Below are 17,802 nucleotides of genomic sequence, written 5' to 3'. Positions count from 1 at the left end.
GGTTGGTTGCCGTACTCAGGAGTGCCCGGATTGAATTCAACGCCGCAGGTAGCGACCAAGCCCATTTATCGAGGCCCCGACTGTGGGTCCGGAGATGGAGCATGACGGCCCTCCAGATAATCCCGTTGAAGCGTTCGATCTGCCCATTAGCCTGGGGTCTGTACGGCGTGGTGTAACTAGACGCAATGTTGTTTTGGAGCAGATAGCCGCGCACCTCCTGAGACAAGAAGACTGCACCCCGGTCGGTATGGACATAGGCCGGGTAACCGAACATTGAGAACAAGTTCTGTAAGCATCGCATCACCGTGGCAGCAGTCATGTCCGCGCACATATAAGCAAAGGGGAATCGTGAGTACTCATCAACGATAGTGAGCAGCTAGCGAGAGCCGCTCGACACCGGCAAAGGGCCCTTGAAATCCATCGCCAAGCGTTCCCACGGGCGTGTAGCCTTCACCAGAGTCCCCATAGGAGGGTTATAGAAACGCGGTTTGATTTCCGCACAGATAGCGCAGTCGCGACAGATACGGCGGATATCGTCAATCGAGTAAGGGAGATTCCCACTCCGCACGAAGTGAGCGAAACGCGTTACGCCGGGATGGCCCGCAGTGGCATGCAGCACCCGTAGGCCCTCCAACGAGGTGATACCAGCACATGTAGTCGGGCGTGATAAGGCATCGGCGGCCTGGTTATCCTTCCCTGGGCGATATTTGATGGTGTAACAGAAGTCGGTGAGTTCGATACGCCAGCGAGTGATTTTCTCGTTCTTAATGCGCTGGGCGTGTAAGGTGTCGTACATGAACGCAACGCTTTGCTGGTCCGTGATGATTTGGAAGCTCCGCCCGAGTAGGTACGGGCGCCATCGCCGAATAGACTCGACGATCGCATACGCTTCCTTTTCAACGGACGAGTGCCTCCGCTCAGCGGAAGTAAGAGTCCGTGAAAAGAAAGCCACGGGGCGCCCCCCTTGGGAGAGGGTCGCCGCGATGGCCTGATCCGAGGCGTCACTTTCGAGGACGAACGAGCCGCTCTCGTCGATGGTCGCTACGGCGGCTCGGGCGATGTCGGTCTTAAGACCTTCAAAGGCCGTCAATGCGGCCGTACTCAGGGGAAAGGTGTCGCAGGCCACAAGGGGGCGAAGTTTCACGGAGAAATTTTGCACCCATTTGGAGTAATGGGCGAACAGCCCAAGGGCGCGTTTCAGGGACGCCCGATCGCAGGGAGGGGCCATGTCGAGCAAAGGTCGCAGACGCTCCTTATCCGGAGAGACAGAGCCATGGGTCACGGTGTACCCCAGAAGATCTATGGTGCGTAGGGAGTATTGGCACTTATCCTCGTTCATAGTTAAGTGATACCGTTGCGCGACCTCAAGGAAGCGCTTCAGATTAGCATCATGGTGCCCTTGGTCATATCCACAAACCGTAAGGTTATCGAGGTAGACGAAAACATCGGTTAAGTGCTCCCGCGCAACGAGGTCATCCATGGCCCTCTGGAAACAAGCGACTCCGTTCGTTACCCCAAAAGGCAATCGTGTAAATTGGTACAACCGCTGCCCCGACTCGAAAGCGGTATAGATACGATCCGCCCTAGAGATAGGGATCTGGTGGTACGCACTACGGAGATCGAGAGTACTATAGACCGAATACTGGGACACCTGTTGCACTAGCGCGTCCATCCCCGGAAGGGGGTAGGCATCCAGCTGTGTAAAGCGGTTAATCGTTTGGGAATAGTCGATTACCATGCGTTTGCGATGGGCCTCGCTGCGCACCACTAAGACCTGGGCGCGCCACGGCGACCTACTAGGTTCTATAATGCCGTCTTTCAAGAGCTGAGCCGTTTCGTCCGCAATGAATTGCATGTCCGCGTGAGAGTAGCGTCGCGATTTTACCGCGACAGGGGTACAGTCGGAGGTTAGATTGGGGAACAGCGAAAGCGGCCGGACGTCCATTTGCGCTAGGGCGCACACCGTCAGCGCGTCGTCCGCCCCCACAACAAGAGTGTCAGGCCCACCGAACTCCATTACCAGACGTCCATGCAGCTTTAAAAAATCGTGTCCTAGCAGAATATCAGCACATAATGCGGGTAAAACCATAAGGTGTACATCAGGGAAAACCCGTCCCTTTAGCACGAGTTTCAATCGGCATTCCCCTTTTGTGCTGAGCCGAAGTCCCTGGGAAGCCATGAAGATCCGTCTCGTAGACCGCCCGATCCGCCATCCATGCCTGAGCACAAGTCGCTGGTCGATAAAACTATCCGTAGATCCGGTATCCACCAAGGCCTGAACACAATGGCCCTCAACCATAAGGGGAATAAGGGCTTGAGCTAGGCCAGACGAGGCAGCTGGGAGCGGGACTGAGCCCCCTGAATGGGTCGGACCAGCCTCGCGGGTGGATCCTACACCAGCAGCAGTTTTGCGATCGTGGCCGGAGTCTGCGTTGACCATGGGGATTCCATTATCGTCATCAGAGGGCTTTCCCCAGCATTCCGGTGTTTCGCGATTCAAAATCCGACGAGAGAAGGCCTCCGTAGTATTTGTCATCGCCTTTTGACACTCCTGGCAGATAAAGGCTTCCGTAGGATCCGAAATCGCCTTTTGACAATTTTGGTCGCTTTGACATAAGGCTTCCGTAGTATTCGAAATCGCCTTTTTACGTTTTTGGTCGCTTTGACAAGAGGCTTCCGTAGTATTCGAAAGCTGCCTTAACTCTTTTGACGTGGCGGGGGCCGCCGTTAGCTCGTGGACGACTCGAGGAGTACAAGGGGCTTGGCAAAGTGTCAAAGCCCCTTGCGTGGCCTGAGGTTTGGCCAAGGACACGGCCTTTGTCCCCGATGGAGAATGAGACGGTGGTGGCTGTCCGGTGGCGCCAGTCAAGGTCGTCTGAGCGCCCAGCGGGCCGCAGAGAGGGGCCCTCCCCTTCGAAGTCGGGTAAGGCGCTGTGCTCGTGGGCTCTGCTATGAGCCCGTTCAAGGTTGCTGCGCCCGCGCGTCCGCGGCTGCGCGAGTCGAAGGGCCGCGAGCCGCGTGCCGTTTTCTTGCACACTTTCGCGTAATGTCCCTTTAGCGAGCACAAATGGCAAATAGCGTCACGTGCCGGACACACGACTCGGGCATGACGAGGCCCTCCACAAAAAAAACATGCGGCCCCGCGCAAGACCTTGGGTCTGCTGGTCGAAACGGCAGCTGTCAGGGCAGGGTCATCCTCCGGAGCATCCCGGTGTTCAGCAGGCGGATCCACGTCCTCGTCAGTAGCACTCTCCGGCCGGGCGTGTAGTGAGGTACCCGCCAAAAGGCGCGTGCGATCATAGGCGTTCGATTGCATCCGCGCTTCAGTATACGCTGTCGCTTGCTCAACCGCCGTAGCGAAGGTCAGGTCGGTCTTCTCCAAGAGTTTGAGACGTAGCTCCTGGGAGGAGACCCCTGCTATGAAGGCATCTAAAAGACGATCATCCTTAGCCTGCTCGGGAGTCCGTGGCTCCCTGACGCTATCCAGCAAAAGCTGCCGGAGCTCCTGGGAGTAATGGTCCATAGCTTCGTTGGGCTGCTGCCGTCGCGTCTGCAGCAAATAACGCGCATACACAGGGCTTTTTTCTTTTATGTAAAGCCGCTTGAGCTCCGCGATGGTAAGATCATACGTCGTGCATTGAGCGATCGCGTGGTAGACCCGGTAGTCGATTTTTGAGTGTAATATCGCCAGCTTCGCGGCAGGCGTCGGAGCGGTCTCAGGCTCATCAAAGAGATGCTCCAGTTGTCGGAGCCAGTGCTTGAGTTGCAAGCCTCCGTCCGTGGCTTGTGGGTCGGCGCTGAAAATGGACACCGTCAGCGCCTTGTTGCCAGCCATGTCAGCAGATCTTAAATGCAATTAAGTGTTGTGAATAACCATTCAGGTCCGCACAACTTAAGTCCAACGGTTTGGTTTAATTGCATTTAGATCATCACATCATTCCTGTAAGTAGAAATACACAATAAGCATACGATGCGACATCTCATGAAGCCATTCATAACAGTCAATGCAAGCAAGCTAGATATTCTATAAAGGCGTACCATTAACGAGGCTACCGATGTAACATGTCACAAGGGAGAAGTCTCGGAGCACCGACACAGCTACGGGTCTTATAGTCACGCCCCTAGCGGTGACAACAATGACAGCGCGCAGCGAGCATCCCCACCCGGGTTCAGTACGGATACGATTTCACTACAAGGCCATTAAGATTCTTCACTTTGTCCATGTTCTGTAAATACTGTGAATAAATACTGTGTTTTGGTTTCCAACCTGGCCGTCATCGTCCTTTCCATATTGACCTAGCATCGCCCCGAATTAAAACCGCTCAATCGGGTTCGATAGTGTTAACGGCACGAGTTACGCGACACACAACCGCTCGGGCATCCAGGATCAGTGTGACTCGTGCGGGGTTCAGTCCCCGTTCTCACAGCTGCATGTGTCTGAAGGTATTCTGGTGATGACCGTTAACCCTTCCACGCGTAGCTGCGGGCTCGGCGGCTGGAATTGCTTAGCAATCCGTCCACCACTAGTGTAGTTGTGGTTGTTGGCCTCGTGGACCCGGAATTCGAGGGGGAGCAGGGCTTAAACCCCCCTTAGTATGTCGCCGAACCCAGGATCCGCAACAATACATCTTCGGATGAAGCACTAGTGGTTTAGTTATGCTTGCTATTAGCCATTGATTAAGAAAATATTTTATGATAATCTTTTCTTGATTTTAATTATGCAATTAATCAATCAATTATTGTACACCTCTCCCTCCCAATGCACTCTCTATGAGCTGCACTGCGGTATTGCCAGGCGCCACAGGCACCCTGGCAATGCCACGCTGTAGGATATTTAATTATTTGGCATGGGGGCGGTGTATTTTGAATGTATCTGTACTTGTTTTGAATAATGTTGGGATGAATCTCTGAAGTTGTCTTTCTTTTCGTATGCAGCGTCAAGTCGGTTTTTCTTGAAGTCAGGTCGGCTTCTTGACGGCCACTGTTAACACGTAACGCAGTGCTACCTGCGCATGGTCGTGTAGTCAGCGACTAAACCGACTACCCTTACTGGCTTGCCAGTGGGAAGGGTGATTTTGCCAACATGCAGGACTAAAAACAATACCTGTTAAAGGGCGAATGACCTCCCTTAGTGAGCCAATGGCCATCCAGTACAGAGATGGTGCCTCCTTAAAAAACACCCATCCGGTTGGAGATTGTTTTTTAGGTAGTAGGGTGTAGACAGCAACCGCTCAGGGTAGTACGAGCTTTCTGACTTAGGAGCGTTAAAAGTGGTGCCCGGAACCATCTTACACTCTCCGTGTCAAGATCGCTGGTCTTACTTAGTCTCACTCAAACTTTAGCTACCGGGCTAGCTTCACTCTCTCTTTCTCACAAAAAACATCATCCACCTTTGATCATACACTTCTCATACTCAGTTTCACTCCTGACCTTTTATTATCTCTCTTTTATTTCTCTTTATGCAGCTCTTATATTTAAGGCTTTGCCTCGATGAGGACTATATAGTCCGTGACTGGAGCCTTCAACATAAAAAAGTGGAATTATTAAAAAGGAAATACGTAGATTATTTCATGGTTGGAAAAAGGTTTTTGATCATTTTTGTAAAATGTTGAGGAAGTAAAATTCCAATATTATTCTTATCTTTGGATAGAAATCAGTTTGAATACTTTTGCGTTCATTTGCTCATTATTTTCTTTTTCCAAACACGAATATGAAGAAGAGTGAAATTTAATTGTTATATCATCAGTATCAACACGAGGTATGTTTTCTCATCACTTGCTGATTTTAACTTCTGTGAGGATGTTGGTCACTAAGTACCAAAGTGACTTTTTCCATTTCTTTATTTCCTATGTTGTTTCTTGTTTCTTGTGTTGTTTTTAGCCTGGCGTTGGCTTCGCGGTTAGGGTGCCGGCTTGGGATCATAGGGTGCCGGCTTGGGATCCTAGGATCCTGGGTTCGAATCCCGGTCGATTGCTGAATTAACACCAGGGGGGTTGACTCAGCCTGTCATCCTTCCGAGGTCGGCAAATTGAGCACCAGCTTGCTGGGATGAATGATCCCGGTGTGTACCCCGGCTTAGAATAGGTACACCGTATCCCTGCGCATCATAAGAGCGTGACCAAGGGTTGGCGTCAGGAAGGGCATCCGGCCATAAAAACATTGCCTCAAACAGGGAACCATGATTGTCATGGGGCCCGCAAGGTCTAACCCCCGCTTTAGCGGGGGAAAATGGCCTTAAAACGATCATTCATTCATTCATTCTATGTTGTTTCTTGTGTTGAAGGTGAATGCTGTTTATTTGTGATCCAGGGATTGCATCTTACTGTTGTGTTTCAGTTACAGTACAACAAGAAACAGCATGATCATTAATTTTATTGCATTTCTGCTTCAAGGATGAGCAAGCATTTCACCACCGAGCACCATTGCTTAGCCACCTGTTCTTAATGTCTGGAAGGGAAAACCATATTTTTTAAACCCCAGAAATAAGCCCTCGAATAACAAGTCAAAACAGCGAAGCTTTTCATCAAACTTGAGTGTGATTGAGCAGGAGTAGAAGTAATTACTAGAAAGGTTCTTCAGAAGTGTGCACCTCTTCACCAATCAACTTCCCGTCCACCCATTTTTCTGTTACAATTTGTATTCTCCTCCTCTGCTCAACTGCAACACAATACATTTTGTTCGTTATTGTAAAAAATTCAATCATTTACAAAAATATCATAATTCATCAAGCATTTACTCACCTAAACTACAAAAGTGGGTTTGTATATTTTTTTTTTTTGGTATTTTATTGTATTTTTTTTTATTTTTTATTTTTTTGTATTGGGGAAGACCCCAATTCTTTCGTTGTAAATGCATCATATAGCGCCACCCGGTGGTATCCGGTATTTCAAATAATCTTCCCTTACATAAAGAAAGTTTAAATAACTTGATTAATTTGCATTATGGTGATCTGATTGAGTTAAAATCTGAGTGAGAATAATTCGAAATTTTCAAAATGTCCAAGTTCACTCATTTTAAAGGAAGGTTCAAACCAAGTCACCCGACACTTCGCAGTGAAGTGGAAATGATTTTTGGTCACGCCATATTTACAAGCAGCAAGGATGGTTAATGAAGGTGATGTTTGCTGACTTCCAAGCAAATGGAAGATGACCTCAGGCAAATGATGGAATGGCTAAAGCAGAATATGTGTGAAGCACGACATGCCGTCTTGTGAATAAATCCATTATCATAGTGATGGATAAAAAATGCCAAGTGAGATATAATAAATATAATTCGTCGTCTGTCTGTCTGTATGTTTGTGTTTTTTGCAAAGGCCGCATGGCCGACAACCACAAAATTTGGCACACAGCCCAAGTCTGATCCAGGGATTGTCCTTAGGGTATTTTCAGTCACCACCTCAGTCTTTAAAGACTCTGAAGACCTCTAACACCTGCCTTTGCATGCTTTTTCCATGCTTGAGATAATAGATTACATGCTTGAGAGAAGACTTTTCACATGCTTGAGAAATTAGACCCTGAAGACTCCTAAGACTGTTTAAGACCCTTAAGGCCTTTAAGACCACTAAAACCCTTTAAATCCCTGAAGACCCACAAGACCCTTTATGACCCTTAAGATTTTGAAGACCCTTTAGTCCTCAAAGACCCTTTTTACCCCAAATATATTTTAGACCTCCAAAGACCCTTAAGAACTTTCAGACGTCAAAGACCCATAAGACCCCAAATAACCTTTTGACCCCAAAGATCTGTAAGAACCTTGAAGACATTGAATACCCTTGAGAACCCTTTTACCTTTAAGACCCTTTTGACACTTTACACACCTTTAGATCCCTTCACTCTTTTGACCTTTTTACCCTTTAGACCCCAGAACATTTTGATCTTTTCACCCCTTAGACCTTAACACCACTGTAACCCCATACATTCTTCAGACAGATGAGACAGCTTGGCCCCTTGACCATTTAGACCGTTAGACCACTTGGACCTTTTTAGACCCTTTTTAAATGCTTGAGAGACGAGACCCTTTTGACCCCTTCAACACTAACTACGATTGGAACGTATCCTTTAGAGTGTTCAGACCATCTAGAACCCTTTAAGCCGACACCACACTAACATGAATAGTCTTCTTGCAAAACACAGACTATAGTTTTTTTGAGCAAGTAATGCGCAAACTTGACACACCCAGAGGGTGATATCTAATTTATAAAAAAGAAAGTTTGTTTGTTCGTTTATGCATTCGGACTCTGCAGGAACCAGTGCAACCAAACATTGCATACCCTCCTCTTTCATCCAGAGGAAGGTCAAGGGCTATGTTTGGATAATAAAAAAATGACCCCAGATAAAACCAGATAATTGGCCTTCAGGCCTCGACCAGGTGTTGTGCTTATGCACTGCCTGGGTTTTTTTTTCTCCCGGGAGTGATCGAGTAATATGTGTTGTGAAGATCGTATGTTAATTTGTTGTGATTTGTTCTCAACAACACAAATTTAATGATTAGAGGGTTTAATTGAATTTCCCTGGGCAATACCAGGTCAGGTACTTCAGCCAGTATACAGTTAAGTTTTAGAAAAAGCTATTTTGTAGACATTGGATGATAACACCTTGCAAATTAACACTGCAAATTAAATAATTAATTAATTCCCCTCTCTCTTCAACTCTCTCTCTCTCTCTTATGTACCATACTCTTCACAGAACGTTGGTACTGCTGAGGCAGATTTCTGAGCAAGGATTAAACTGGGTAGTTTGACATTGCCTTCCCAGTATCCAAGCAGTAGTTAGAGCAGGAATTTGGAATTTGGTCATGATGCCGGTGATAGCTAGCCTACTCTTCACAGCGGACACCATGGGGTGTTTATCATTCACTAAATAAAACCGGCAGATGGGACGTCCGTTTAGCATCCATCCAAGCGACGGCATACACATGAATCACTCTGCCTGTGCAACGCCAGGATAATAGTTTAGAGCTGGGTCGGGATTTAAATCCAGGCTAGACGGCTTAGGTACGAGTGTGCGTACCCCTAGGCCTTCCTATCAGCCTCCTCATTGGCTCTAGTTTTCTTCATGAAAATTTCATTGCATTCATTGTCCAAACGAATGTTAACCTTACCGACAGGTTCTTTTGATGCTTTGTTTTCATGTAGCCTGGAAATTAGAAACACATGATGAGCAAGTTAAAATTGAGTATTTCACACCATCGAGTAATTACACCATCCAGTAAAATGAAAATTATTACAAATCCTTACTCTGTCTTGATGACTTCTGTGGAAGAATCGTTGCGAGTTTGGAAGCGGAGCAGTGGGAGGGGGAGGGATGGACAGAGAATATCCAAAGTTACTTTCAATTTCAACCCTTAAAATACACTTTAAAGATCTCTTTTCGTCGATGAGGACATAAAAATGCATAATAGTGACCTTTGTATTCCAGATATAACAACAACTTTGGTAAAATTTGATTTTGACTTGATTCGCTTAAATACAATTTCTTCATTCAGAGGATGATTCAAATGAATAACCATTTTAGTTTTGTAACACTGGAGATGTAACTGTATAGAGACATGAATATTGTATTGGAAAAGTACATGGATGTTCCAAGTCGTTCTAAGAACAAGACAACAATCATCCAAGAAATGCAAATGCGTTTTCTTTTCTACATAAGTAGAAACATACCCTAATTAGAAACATACCCTAATTAGAAACATACCCTAATTAGAAACATACCCTAATTAGAAACATACCCTAATCTACACATACCCTAATTAGAAACATACCCGAATTAGAAACATTCCCTAATCTACACATACCCTAATTAAGAACAGAGTATTCAAATAAACACCCCCTCCTCCCCTCCAAGTGTTTGGCACTTGTTTATCCTTCAGAATCTTTATCCATTTGAAAGCAGAGTTCTTGCATTCGCTGGGACTTCTTAATTAAAGGTATGGTACTTACGTTCACTGAAACCTCCAGACCCGAGACTTAATCCTCCAGACCCGAGACTTAATCCTCCAGACCCGAGACTTAATCCACCAGTCTTGAGACTTAATCCACCAGACCCTGAACCTGTTCCTCCAGATCCTGAACCTGTTCCTCCAGATCCTGAACCTGTTCCTCCAGACCCTGAACCTGTTCCTCCAGACCCTGAACCTGTTCCTCCAGACCCTGAACCTGTTCCTCCAGATCCTGAACCTGTTCCTCCAGATCCTGACCTCATTCCCTTTGATGATGAAGATGAGGATGGTGACATTTCAACTCTGGAGAAAACATTATAATATCATGATGAGAAAGGCTTTCAGTATCTTCAAACAAATAGAGAGTGCTTTACACTTGATGTGTTGCAGTTTTGTTTTTTGGGGGGGTTTTACACATTAAAGAAAAAAATTTAAAATACCTTTTTATTTTTCACAATTGACACACATTGCTTGGCTAGAAATGCTACAAAATAGCTTGTTAAGTTACCCGCTGCCTCCTCCATCCAGCAAACGGCGATATGTTTCAATCTCAGCTTCCAGCTGCATCTTTTCATCCAGCAGTTTGGCGTAATCACATTTCTGGCCGTTGATATCCCCGCGTGCGCTTGCAAGGTCTCCCTCAAGTTGTTCCAACCTGTTCAGATACGATTCCAGTTCACGTTGTTTTCTGCATCTTGTGTCATCCAGCATGTCTTCCAAAGAGGGAATCTAGAATACAGAACATACTCTAACTTTATTTTTTATAAGGACGATAATTGTCACATAAAACAGACACCTGAGTTTTACTTATCCAGCTTACCTGGCCTCGTAAAGTTGCCAGCTCACTCTGTAGGACCTGCATACTTTGTCGCATCTCAGTGACCTCATTCTTCGAAGACATTGCAGCTTGGTTTTGTTGGACTGCAACCTGCTGCACCTGCTCAGCCTAAAATAACATTTCAAGGTAATGGAAGGAACAATTTCATGATTGGCACACATAACTTAAGTAACATGATGTTGTTTTTCCAACTACAACTACGTTGCTCTCACAATGTCTAACTTTTACAAAAACTGACCTGTAGTTGAAAAGCTTGTTCAGCCTCAGCCCTGTTCCTTTCTATATCAGCTTCATATCTGCTTCTCATATCATCCAACATCTGCATAATGTTTGGACCTTGTTGGGCATCAACCTCCACAGACATGCTGGAACCAGAAATCTGTGACTTCAATGCTGCAACTTCCTAAAGGGGGAGAAAGTTGAAGGAGTTTATTGAATAATGTCCATATATATTCCAGGTAAAGTTGTATTTCCGACTTGTTAAAATGCCATATTTCTATGACGACACATATCTTATCTTACAATAACAGTGATAAGTTATACTTTGTGTATTTCTCAATAACCATGTCTTCTGACCACACGAACTGTGTTGAGCATTAATTTTGTGCTGACATTCTTTATTCCATTTTACATGGACATGTGGCCCACCAGGAAATATCACCACCACAGTCTGTTAACAACAAACGGGGCTGATATTTTAGAGAAGAGAAAGCTTTAAAGAACATAAGAAATATCAATCTATCATCTATCGTATTACACTTCAGAAGTCCTGTGATCAGAATATTGTTTAGCAACGATTATTACCTCAAAGAGTTTCTCACAGCAGAGAAATCAACATATTTACTTTGATAAACGTTTTTACTCATCGCAGGCAAACCATTTTCCACCACCTTATATTTACATTGACGTGTTAAATAATTTCTCATGAAATATCAAATAATTGTAGATATTGCGATTTATCTCTTCCATGCTTGATTACTGCAATTCACTCTCTGTTGGTTTACTTGCCAAATCCCTTCAAACGCTGCAATATGTTCAGGATAGTGCTGTATGGGGTTTAACCAAAATAAGAAAATAGAGCACATCACTCCTGTGCTGGCTTCCTTGCATTGATTGCCAGTGAAATATCGAATTTAGTTTAAAATTTCACTTTTGGTTTTAAGATTTTACATGGCACCTGCCTCACATATTTGGAAAGTTTACTTGGCCATTGCACACCCACATGCACCCTTAGGTCGAGCACTGTCGGTCTCCTATCTGTGCTCAGGATGTGGTTGCCCACAATGGCGGACCGGGCTTTTTGCTCGGTTGCACCCCACCTATGGAATAAGCTACCAGATCACCTGAAGGCATCCAGTTTTATTACAGGTTCTATATCTCGGCTTAAAACCCACCTTTACTGCCTTGCCTTTAAGTAACCTGCTTTGCAAAAAGTACTGGTCAACGATGTTATTATTTCCACTGTATGCAATTTGATTTCCCCCGCCCCCCCCCCCCTCCCCTTACCCCCTCTCCCCTATTTATCAGAAGACATTGTATTTAATGAAATTTGATTCTATATTTCCATATATACTGTACTTGTTTTTTTTCTGTAATTATAGTCTACTATACTTTGATTCTTGTTACATTTCTTTTTATTTCTTTTTTCCTTGATTAACTGATTTTCCTAAATTCAGTGCTTTGAAATTTCTTTGTATTTGAAAAGTACTATATGTAAATAAAATTTCTTATTATTACCTCCGCCACCAAAGGTGGATGGAGGTTATGTTTTCACCCCTGTCTGTCTGTCTGTCTGTTTGTTTGTCTGTCTGTCCGTTTGTGAACAAAATATCTCAAAACGTTGTGGACGGATTCGGACGAAATTTGGGAGAGATGTAGCGTATGTGACAAGGACGAAATGATTAGATTTTGGAGAAGATCTGGATTCAGATCCGGCTACGAGAAATTGTTAAGTGATTCTTCACCATTGAGTGATAGGACCAACCAGGTGGAGGTATGCTCTCGACTGAGTGCCGTTCTAGTTATTATTATTATTATTATTATTATCATTATTATCATTATTATTGTTATTATTATTATTATTACCCTCGCCAGAGGAGAGGGTATTGCATTTGAGACCGTTTGTTTGTCTATTTGTTTGTCTGTTTGTTTGTCTATTTGTTTGTTTGTCTGTTTGTCTGTTTGTCCGCAGAGAATAAATATGATTTTCTCTGCAACCGTTGGTCCGATTGACACGGAATTTTCACCATAGGTGCAACTCCACCTGTAGAAGTTTTTGATCATAATTATGACGTCATAAGTCACGTGGTTCGGCCGCCATCTTGGAAAAACCGAAAAGTTTGCACCTCGAAATTTGCACGAAATCCCATCTCCACTGCCTCTGACATCAATTCTTCCTGGGAATTCTTCCAAAGCAAACTGCTCTCTCTCATGCACAGATTTATCCCATCTCGTCTTCAGATGTCTTACCCTTCCTCCCGTCCATGGTACACTGAATCTTGTGGTGAGGCAGTTGCCCTGAAACAACTTGCCTTTGCCTCTTGGAAGGCAAATCCAACTGAAGGCAATCTCAGTTCCTTCCACCAAGCTCGGAACAAGTGTGTGTCTACCCTCAGGAGTGCCAGGAAGCACTATCTCTCCACACTCAAGAATGAACTCTCAAACCTGTCTCCTTCCTCCGAATCCTGGTGGCGTCTGGTCAAATCCGTTTCTGGTGTTTGTTCCCCCTCCATCCCCTCCCTTACCTCAAATGGCCACACAGTTGACATCGCACGTGACAAAGCCGAATGCCTCAACTCTGTGTTTGCCTCAAAATCTTGTGTCCCAAACCCATCTCTCTCTGTTCCCACCCTTCCCAGTCGAACCCAACTGCTCCTGGACTCTGTGTCCTTCTCTCCTGACAAGGTGGAGGAGTTTTTGTCTAACCTCGACTCTGATTCTGCAACTGGACCAGACGGCATCAGCCCACGGGTCCTAAAATCCTGCTCTGCTGCTCTATCTCACCCTCTCTCTGTCCTTTTCACCCTCTCTTTTGCTCAAGGTCATCTGCCAGCATCCTGGAAATCAGCAAACATTACCGCTTTACACAAAAAAGGTGCAAAAACAGATCCTTGCAACTACAGACCAATCAGCCTGCTCCCAATTATCAGCAAAGTCATGGAATCCATCATTGCTTCGGATATGAAATCTTTCCTCTTCTCCAATGGCTTGATCTCTGATCATCAATTTGGTTTCAGACCAGGTCACTCTACTCTGGACATGCTGCTTCTGCTGTCTCAACAATGGATGGAGGTCCTCAATGCCAAACAGGAAATCAGAGCTGTCTCCCTCGACATATCACGTGCCTTCGATACGGTCTGGCACCCAGCTCTGCTCACCAAACTCTCCTCCTATGGTATCCATGGAAATCTCCATGCATGGCTTGCGGACTTCCTCTCTGGTCGTAGTCAACGTGTGGCCCTGAATGGATTTCTCTCAACTCCCCTTCCTGTTCAGGCTGGAGTTCCCCAAGGCAGTGTTCTGGGCCCTGTGCTTTTTCTGGTCTTTATCAATGATCTCTCCGACTCTCTGGAAAATCCTCTCTATCTCTTTGCTGATGACTCCACTCTCTGCCACTCCATTCCTCTGCCCTCAGATCGGCAGTCTGCAGCCTCCTCACTCTCTGAAGACTTGGACAAAATCACAGACTGGTCAAACAAGTGGAACATGTCTTTCAATCCTGACAAATCTCACACTCTTACTATGTCTCTCCGAAAAGATCGACTGGACAACCCTCCCATCTACTTTCTCAACAATCCTCTCCAAGAAGTTCTGTCGCTCGAGCTTTTGGGTCTCACTATCTGCCATGATCTTTCTTGGGAAAAACCACATTTCCAACCTGGCCTCCAAAGCCAGTCGCCGACTGGGCATCCTCCGTCGTGCGAAGTCCTTCCTCGGCACACCTGAGCTCCTCACCACATACAAGGCTTTCATCCGCAGCTCAATGGAATACTGTTCTCCCCTATGGGCCGGTGCTCCTGCCTCACACCGAGATCGGCTTCACGCTGTCGAAACCAAAGCTTTCAGAATTATTGGAATCTCCCGTGATGAAGCTATCTCTGAGGGCCTTTCACTCACTCACCGCAGGCAGGTAGGTGGTCTTTCTGTCTTCTACCGACTCCTCTCCGGCCTTGCACCCCCAGCTCTCTCTGTGCTCTGTCCCCCAAATATTCCTACAGGTCGCACAAGATCTGCCAGCAACTCTCTGATGGTTAAACTGCCGAAATCTCGGCTCTCTGCTCACCTTCACTCTTTCATTCCTCTTTTCTCCCGCCTCTGGAACAAACTCCCTCACTCCCTTCAATCCCACTCGTCCCTCCAGGTCTTTAAAACAGCTGTTCACCACCATCTCTTATCTTCCCCCATCCAAAACCTTGATCTTTTCTACCCCTGCTAATTCACCCCAGATCCACCTTGTTTGAAATTCCAACTTCTTTCCTGGAAGTCCTGGCAGTGTCCATATGTTTTGTACCTCTCCCACCCCCTCCCCCCCCCCCCCCCTTCCCATTCCCCGCCCCCAATGCCCTCTCCCTCTCACAGATCTCTCGATGTCTCCATGTCTCTCGGTACCTGCTCTCAAAATAATGTTGTGTTTGTGTCCTTCCTCCTCTCTCCCCATCTTGTCTACCGCTCCCGATGTTATATGTTTTATGTGTCGGTTTGTCTTTCTGTGTGATTATTGTTCGCTCTTTCATGAGCCTCGATCTTGTATACAAAAAAAAAATACAAAAAAAAAAAAACCTCTATATCTCCGCAAGTGCCGAATAGAAAAAATTGAGACATGGCTCATTGTAAAGAACTCTCCATGGGGAATAAAATATGTTAATGATGATGTCGTAGGTGCCTCCATTATGACGTCATAATTCGACAAGTACAAAACTTCATCCGATCAAGATGAAATTTCTTGAGCATAACCTAGGAATAAATTCGTTTAGAAAAAAAAAAAATTGGGGTCATCGGTCACATGGTCCAGCCGCCATATTTGTTTTAACACAAAAGCCTTAAAAACCACTGAAAATACAAGTACAAAACTTCATCCGATCAAGATGAAATTTCTTGAGGATAATCTCGGAATAAATTAGTTTGGAAAAAAAAATGATAACGTCATCGGCCACGTGGTTCGGCCGCCACATTTGTTTGAACACAAAAGCCTTATAAACCACTGAAAATACATCCTGGCGAGGGTTTGCAATCTCTGATTCCTCTTTTTCTTGTTATTATATTGCAAAATGAGTATATTTCTTGACGAAAATAATTGCTTAAATTTTACATTTTCTTGGAAAATATGAAATTCCATCGAATTTCCATCCAATTATGAAATTCCATGAAATTCCATCAACGGTTTTTGGAATGTTTCTGGTGAAAGAAGAAGTATTCAAACCTCCGCATGGTTTTTCTTCAAGAAGTCCAACTCATCCTGCAGTGCCTCCAGCTCTCCCTTCATTGATGAAGTTGCCATCGTGTACTCATCGCGCAGTCCGTGCAAGTTGTCGATATCAGCTTCCACAGTAGTGCGCAAAGTAGTTTCGTTGTCCAACCTGCAATCAGCGGAGCATTTTGATTTCACTTTTGAGAAGAAATCCAATTCCATGAATTTACTGCTGGATCCAGTAAAGGGGAAGATATGAAGTGAAATTCACGACAAAACTCAAGGTCTCATTGTACACATATTCCAACATTTTTTTGTTTTATAGCTGAATCCCAACCAACGTTAACAATTGTTATCTAAGAATAGATGTAACTTATAGACATATCCAGTGCCTCAATTCAATTTTAGTGCATTTCAACTCTGACAAAACAAATCTGCACAAGATGATACTTAGCAGATCTGTTCAGGACACAAACTAGGATTGTTGTTCATGATGGTGGGTCATGCGCAACATCTGCGGTCTCACTTGGTTTTAAAGTCGTCCGCAGCGAGCCTTGCATTGTCGATCTCCAGGCTGATTTGGGCATTCTCCATTATTTGATTATGAATCTACACACACAAACACATGAAAATACATGATTAGATGTTAAATTATTTTGTTTTAATCATTAATTATTCCTGACCAGGTAAGCAGCAATGGATCAAGTGCACATACCTTGGCTCGTAAGTCTGCGATGATCCCATAGTATGACTCGTAGTCTGAGTCTTGTGCACCTTTACCTTTCAACAGTTCCTTGATCTTGAGTTCTAGTTCTGCATTTGCTTTCTCGAGGTTGCCGACCTTATTCATGAAGTTGGCGAGACGTTCATTAAGGGATTGCATGGCTTGCTTTTCATTACCTTGCAGACCGCTTGAAAAGCTTAAGCCTCGTCCACCTTGTCCACCATCACCACCACCACCACCAGCACCACCACGATAGGTGCTCATGCTCCGACCTGAACCGAAGTTATTCAATGAATTAGAGCTGAACTGTCGCGAACTCATCTTGACTGCTGAAAAGGAACACAAACGAGCTAGTTCTGACAAAGCTTCACTGGAAGTTCTGGTTTTCTCCTCATGGGGGTGTTGCCTTTATATACACCACCGGTAAGATAACCTTTCATTTGGATGTCATCCAACAGCAAAATATTTCCTCAAGCCAATCTCTGTCATTGTTAACAATGAGAATTCTTTCACCTTTCTCCACACGTAGAAATGGGTGTTGTCCTTGTCATAATAAGAATCTCCTTTCATGAGTTCTAAATTTGGAAGAAAAAAAAATCACTTTTGTTGATTATTTTTAGTGTGGTTATTAATTTAATTGACAGTAACTATTGTGAAATAGACCGTGCTTATTGCTGTTCTGAGTCCATTTTTTTCTTCTTCTTTTTTTACAGGAGTGAGGTTCATGGAAGAGCAAAGTAGATCTGACAGTGGGACAAACAGCATGGGAATAAACAATCAGGATATGTGGAAAGGGATGAGGGCAGTAAACACTGAAACGAGTAAGTATAAGATGGTTGGGTTCATGAAGGTTAATGGGGGTAATAAATATAAGACATAAATGCATGGGAAGAACAT

The 17,802-nt window shown here is 45.0% G+C and overlaps 1 protein-coding gene across 2 annotated transcripts; it reads right to left on the bottom strand.

Annotated features, from left to right (window-relative positions):
* Nucleotides 1-6,352: 6,352 nt before the first annotated feature.
* Nucleotides 6,353-17,300, bottom strand: LOC144888211 (keratin, type 1 cytoskeletal 11-like). Of its 2 annotated transcripts, XM_078787053.1 has the most exons (11): nt 16,897-17,300; nt 16,708-16,790; nt 16,194-16,350; nt 11,013-11,177; nt 10,757-10,882; nt 10,445-10,665; nt 10,175-10,239; nt 9,938-10,090; nt 9,236-9,251; nt 9,100-9,134; nt 6,353-6,657 (listed from the first exon to the last, which is right to left on the bottom strand). In XM_078787053.1, exons 1-11 carry the CDS (start codon nt 17,224-17,226, stop codon nt 6,563-6,565), a joined length of 1,446 nt encoding a protein of 481 aa, XP_078643179.1. In that variant the 5' UTR covers nt 17,227-17,300; the 3' UTR covers nt 6,353-6,562. The 2 variants fall into 2 exon arrangements, with proteins under 2 accessions (XP_078643179.1, XP_078643180.1); XM_078787054.1 differs by having other exon boundaries at nt 9,938-10,239; nt 16,897-17,299.
* Nucleotides 17,301-17,802: the final 502 nt, after the last annotated feature.

The sequence above is a fragment of the Myxine glutinosa genome, chromosome 11, assembly GCF_964187855.1.
Source record: "Myxine glutinosa chromosome 11, kmMyxGlut1.1, whole genome shotgun sequence".
Lineage (NCBI taxonomy): Eukaryota > Metazoa > Chordata > Myxini > Myxiniformes > Myxinidae > Myxine > Myxine glutinosa.
Note: the sequence above shows the minus strand (reverse complement) of the source record. Positions and strands in the feature narration are given on the sequence as shown.

Coding starts and splice junctions, on each gene's coding strand:
- LOC144888211 (XM_078787054.1), bottom strand. CDS start 17,226: ATGAGTTCGCGACAGTTCAGCTCTAATTCATTGAATAACTTCGGTTCA. Junction 10,666..10,756: donor TGGCAACTTTACGAGGCCAG/GTAAGCTGGATA, acceptor TCTGTATTCTAG/ATTCCCTCTTTGGAAGACAT. Junction 10,240..10,444: donor CTGGATGGAGGAGGCAGCGG/GTAACTTAACAA, acceptor TGTTTTCTCCAG/AGTTGAAATGTCACCATCCT.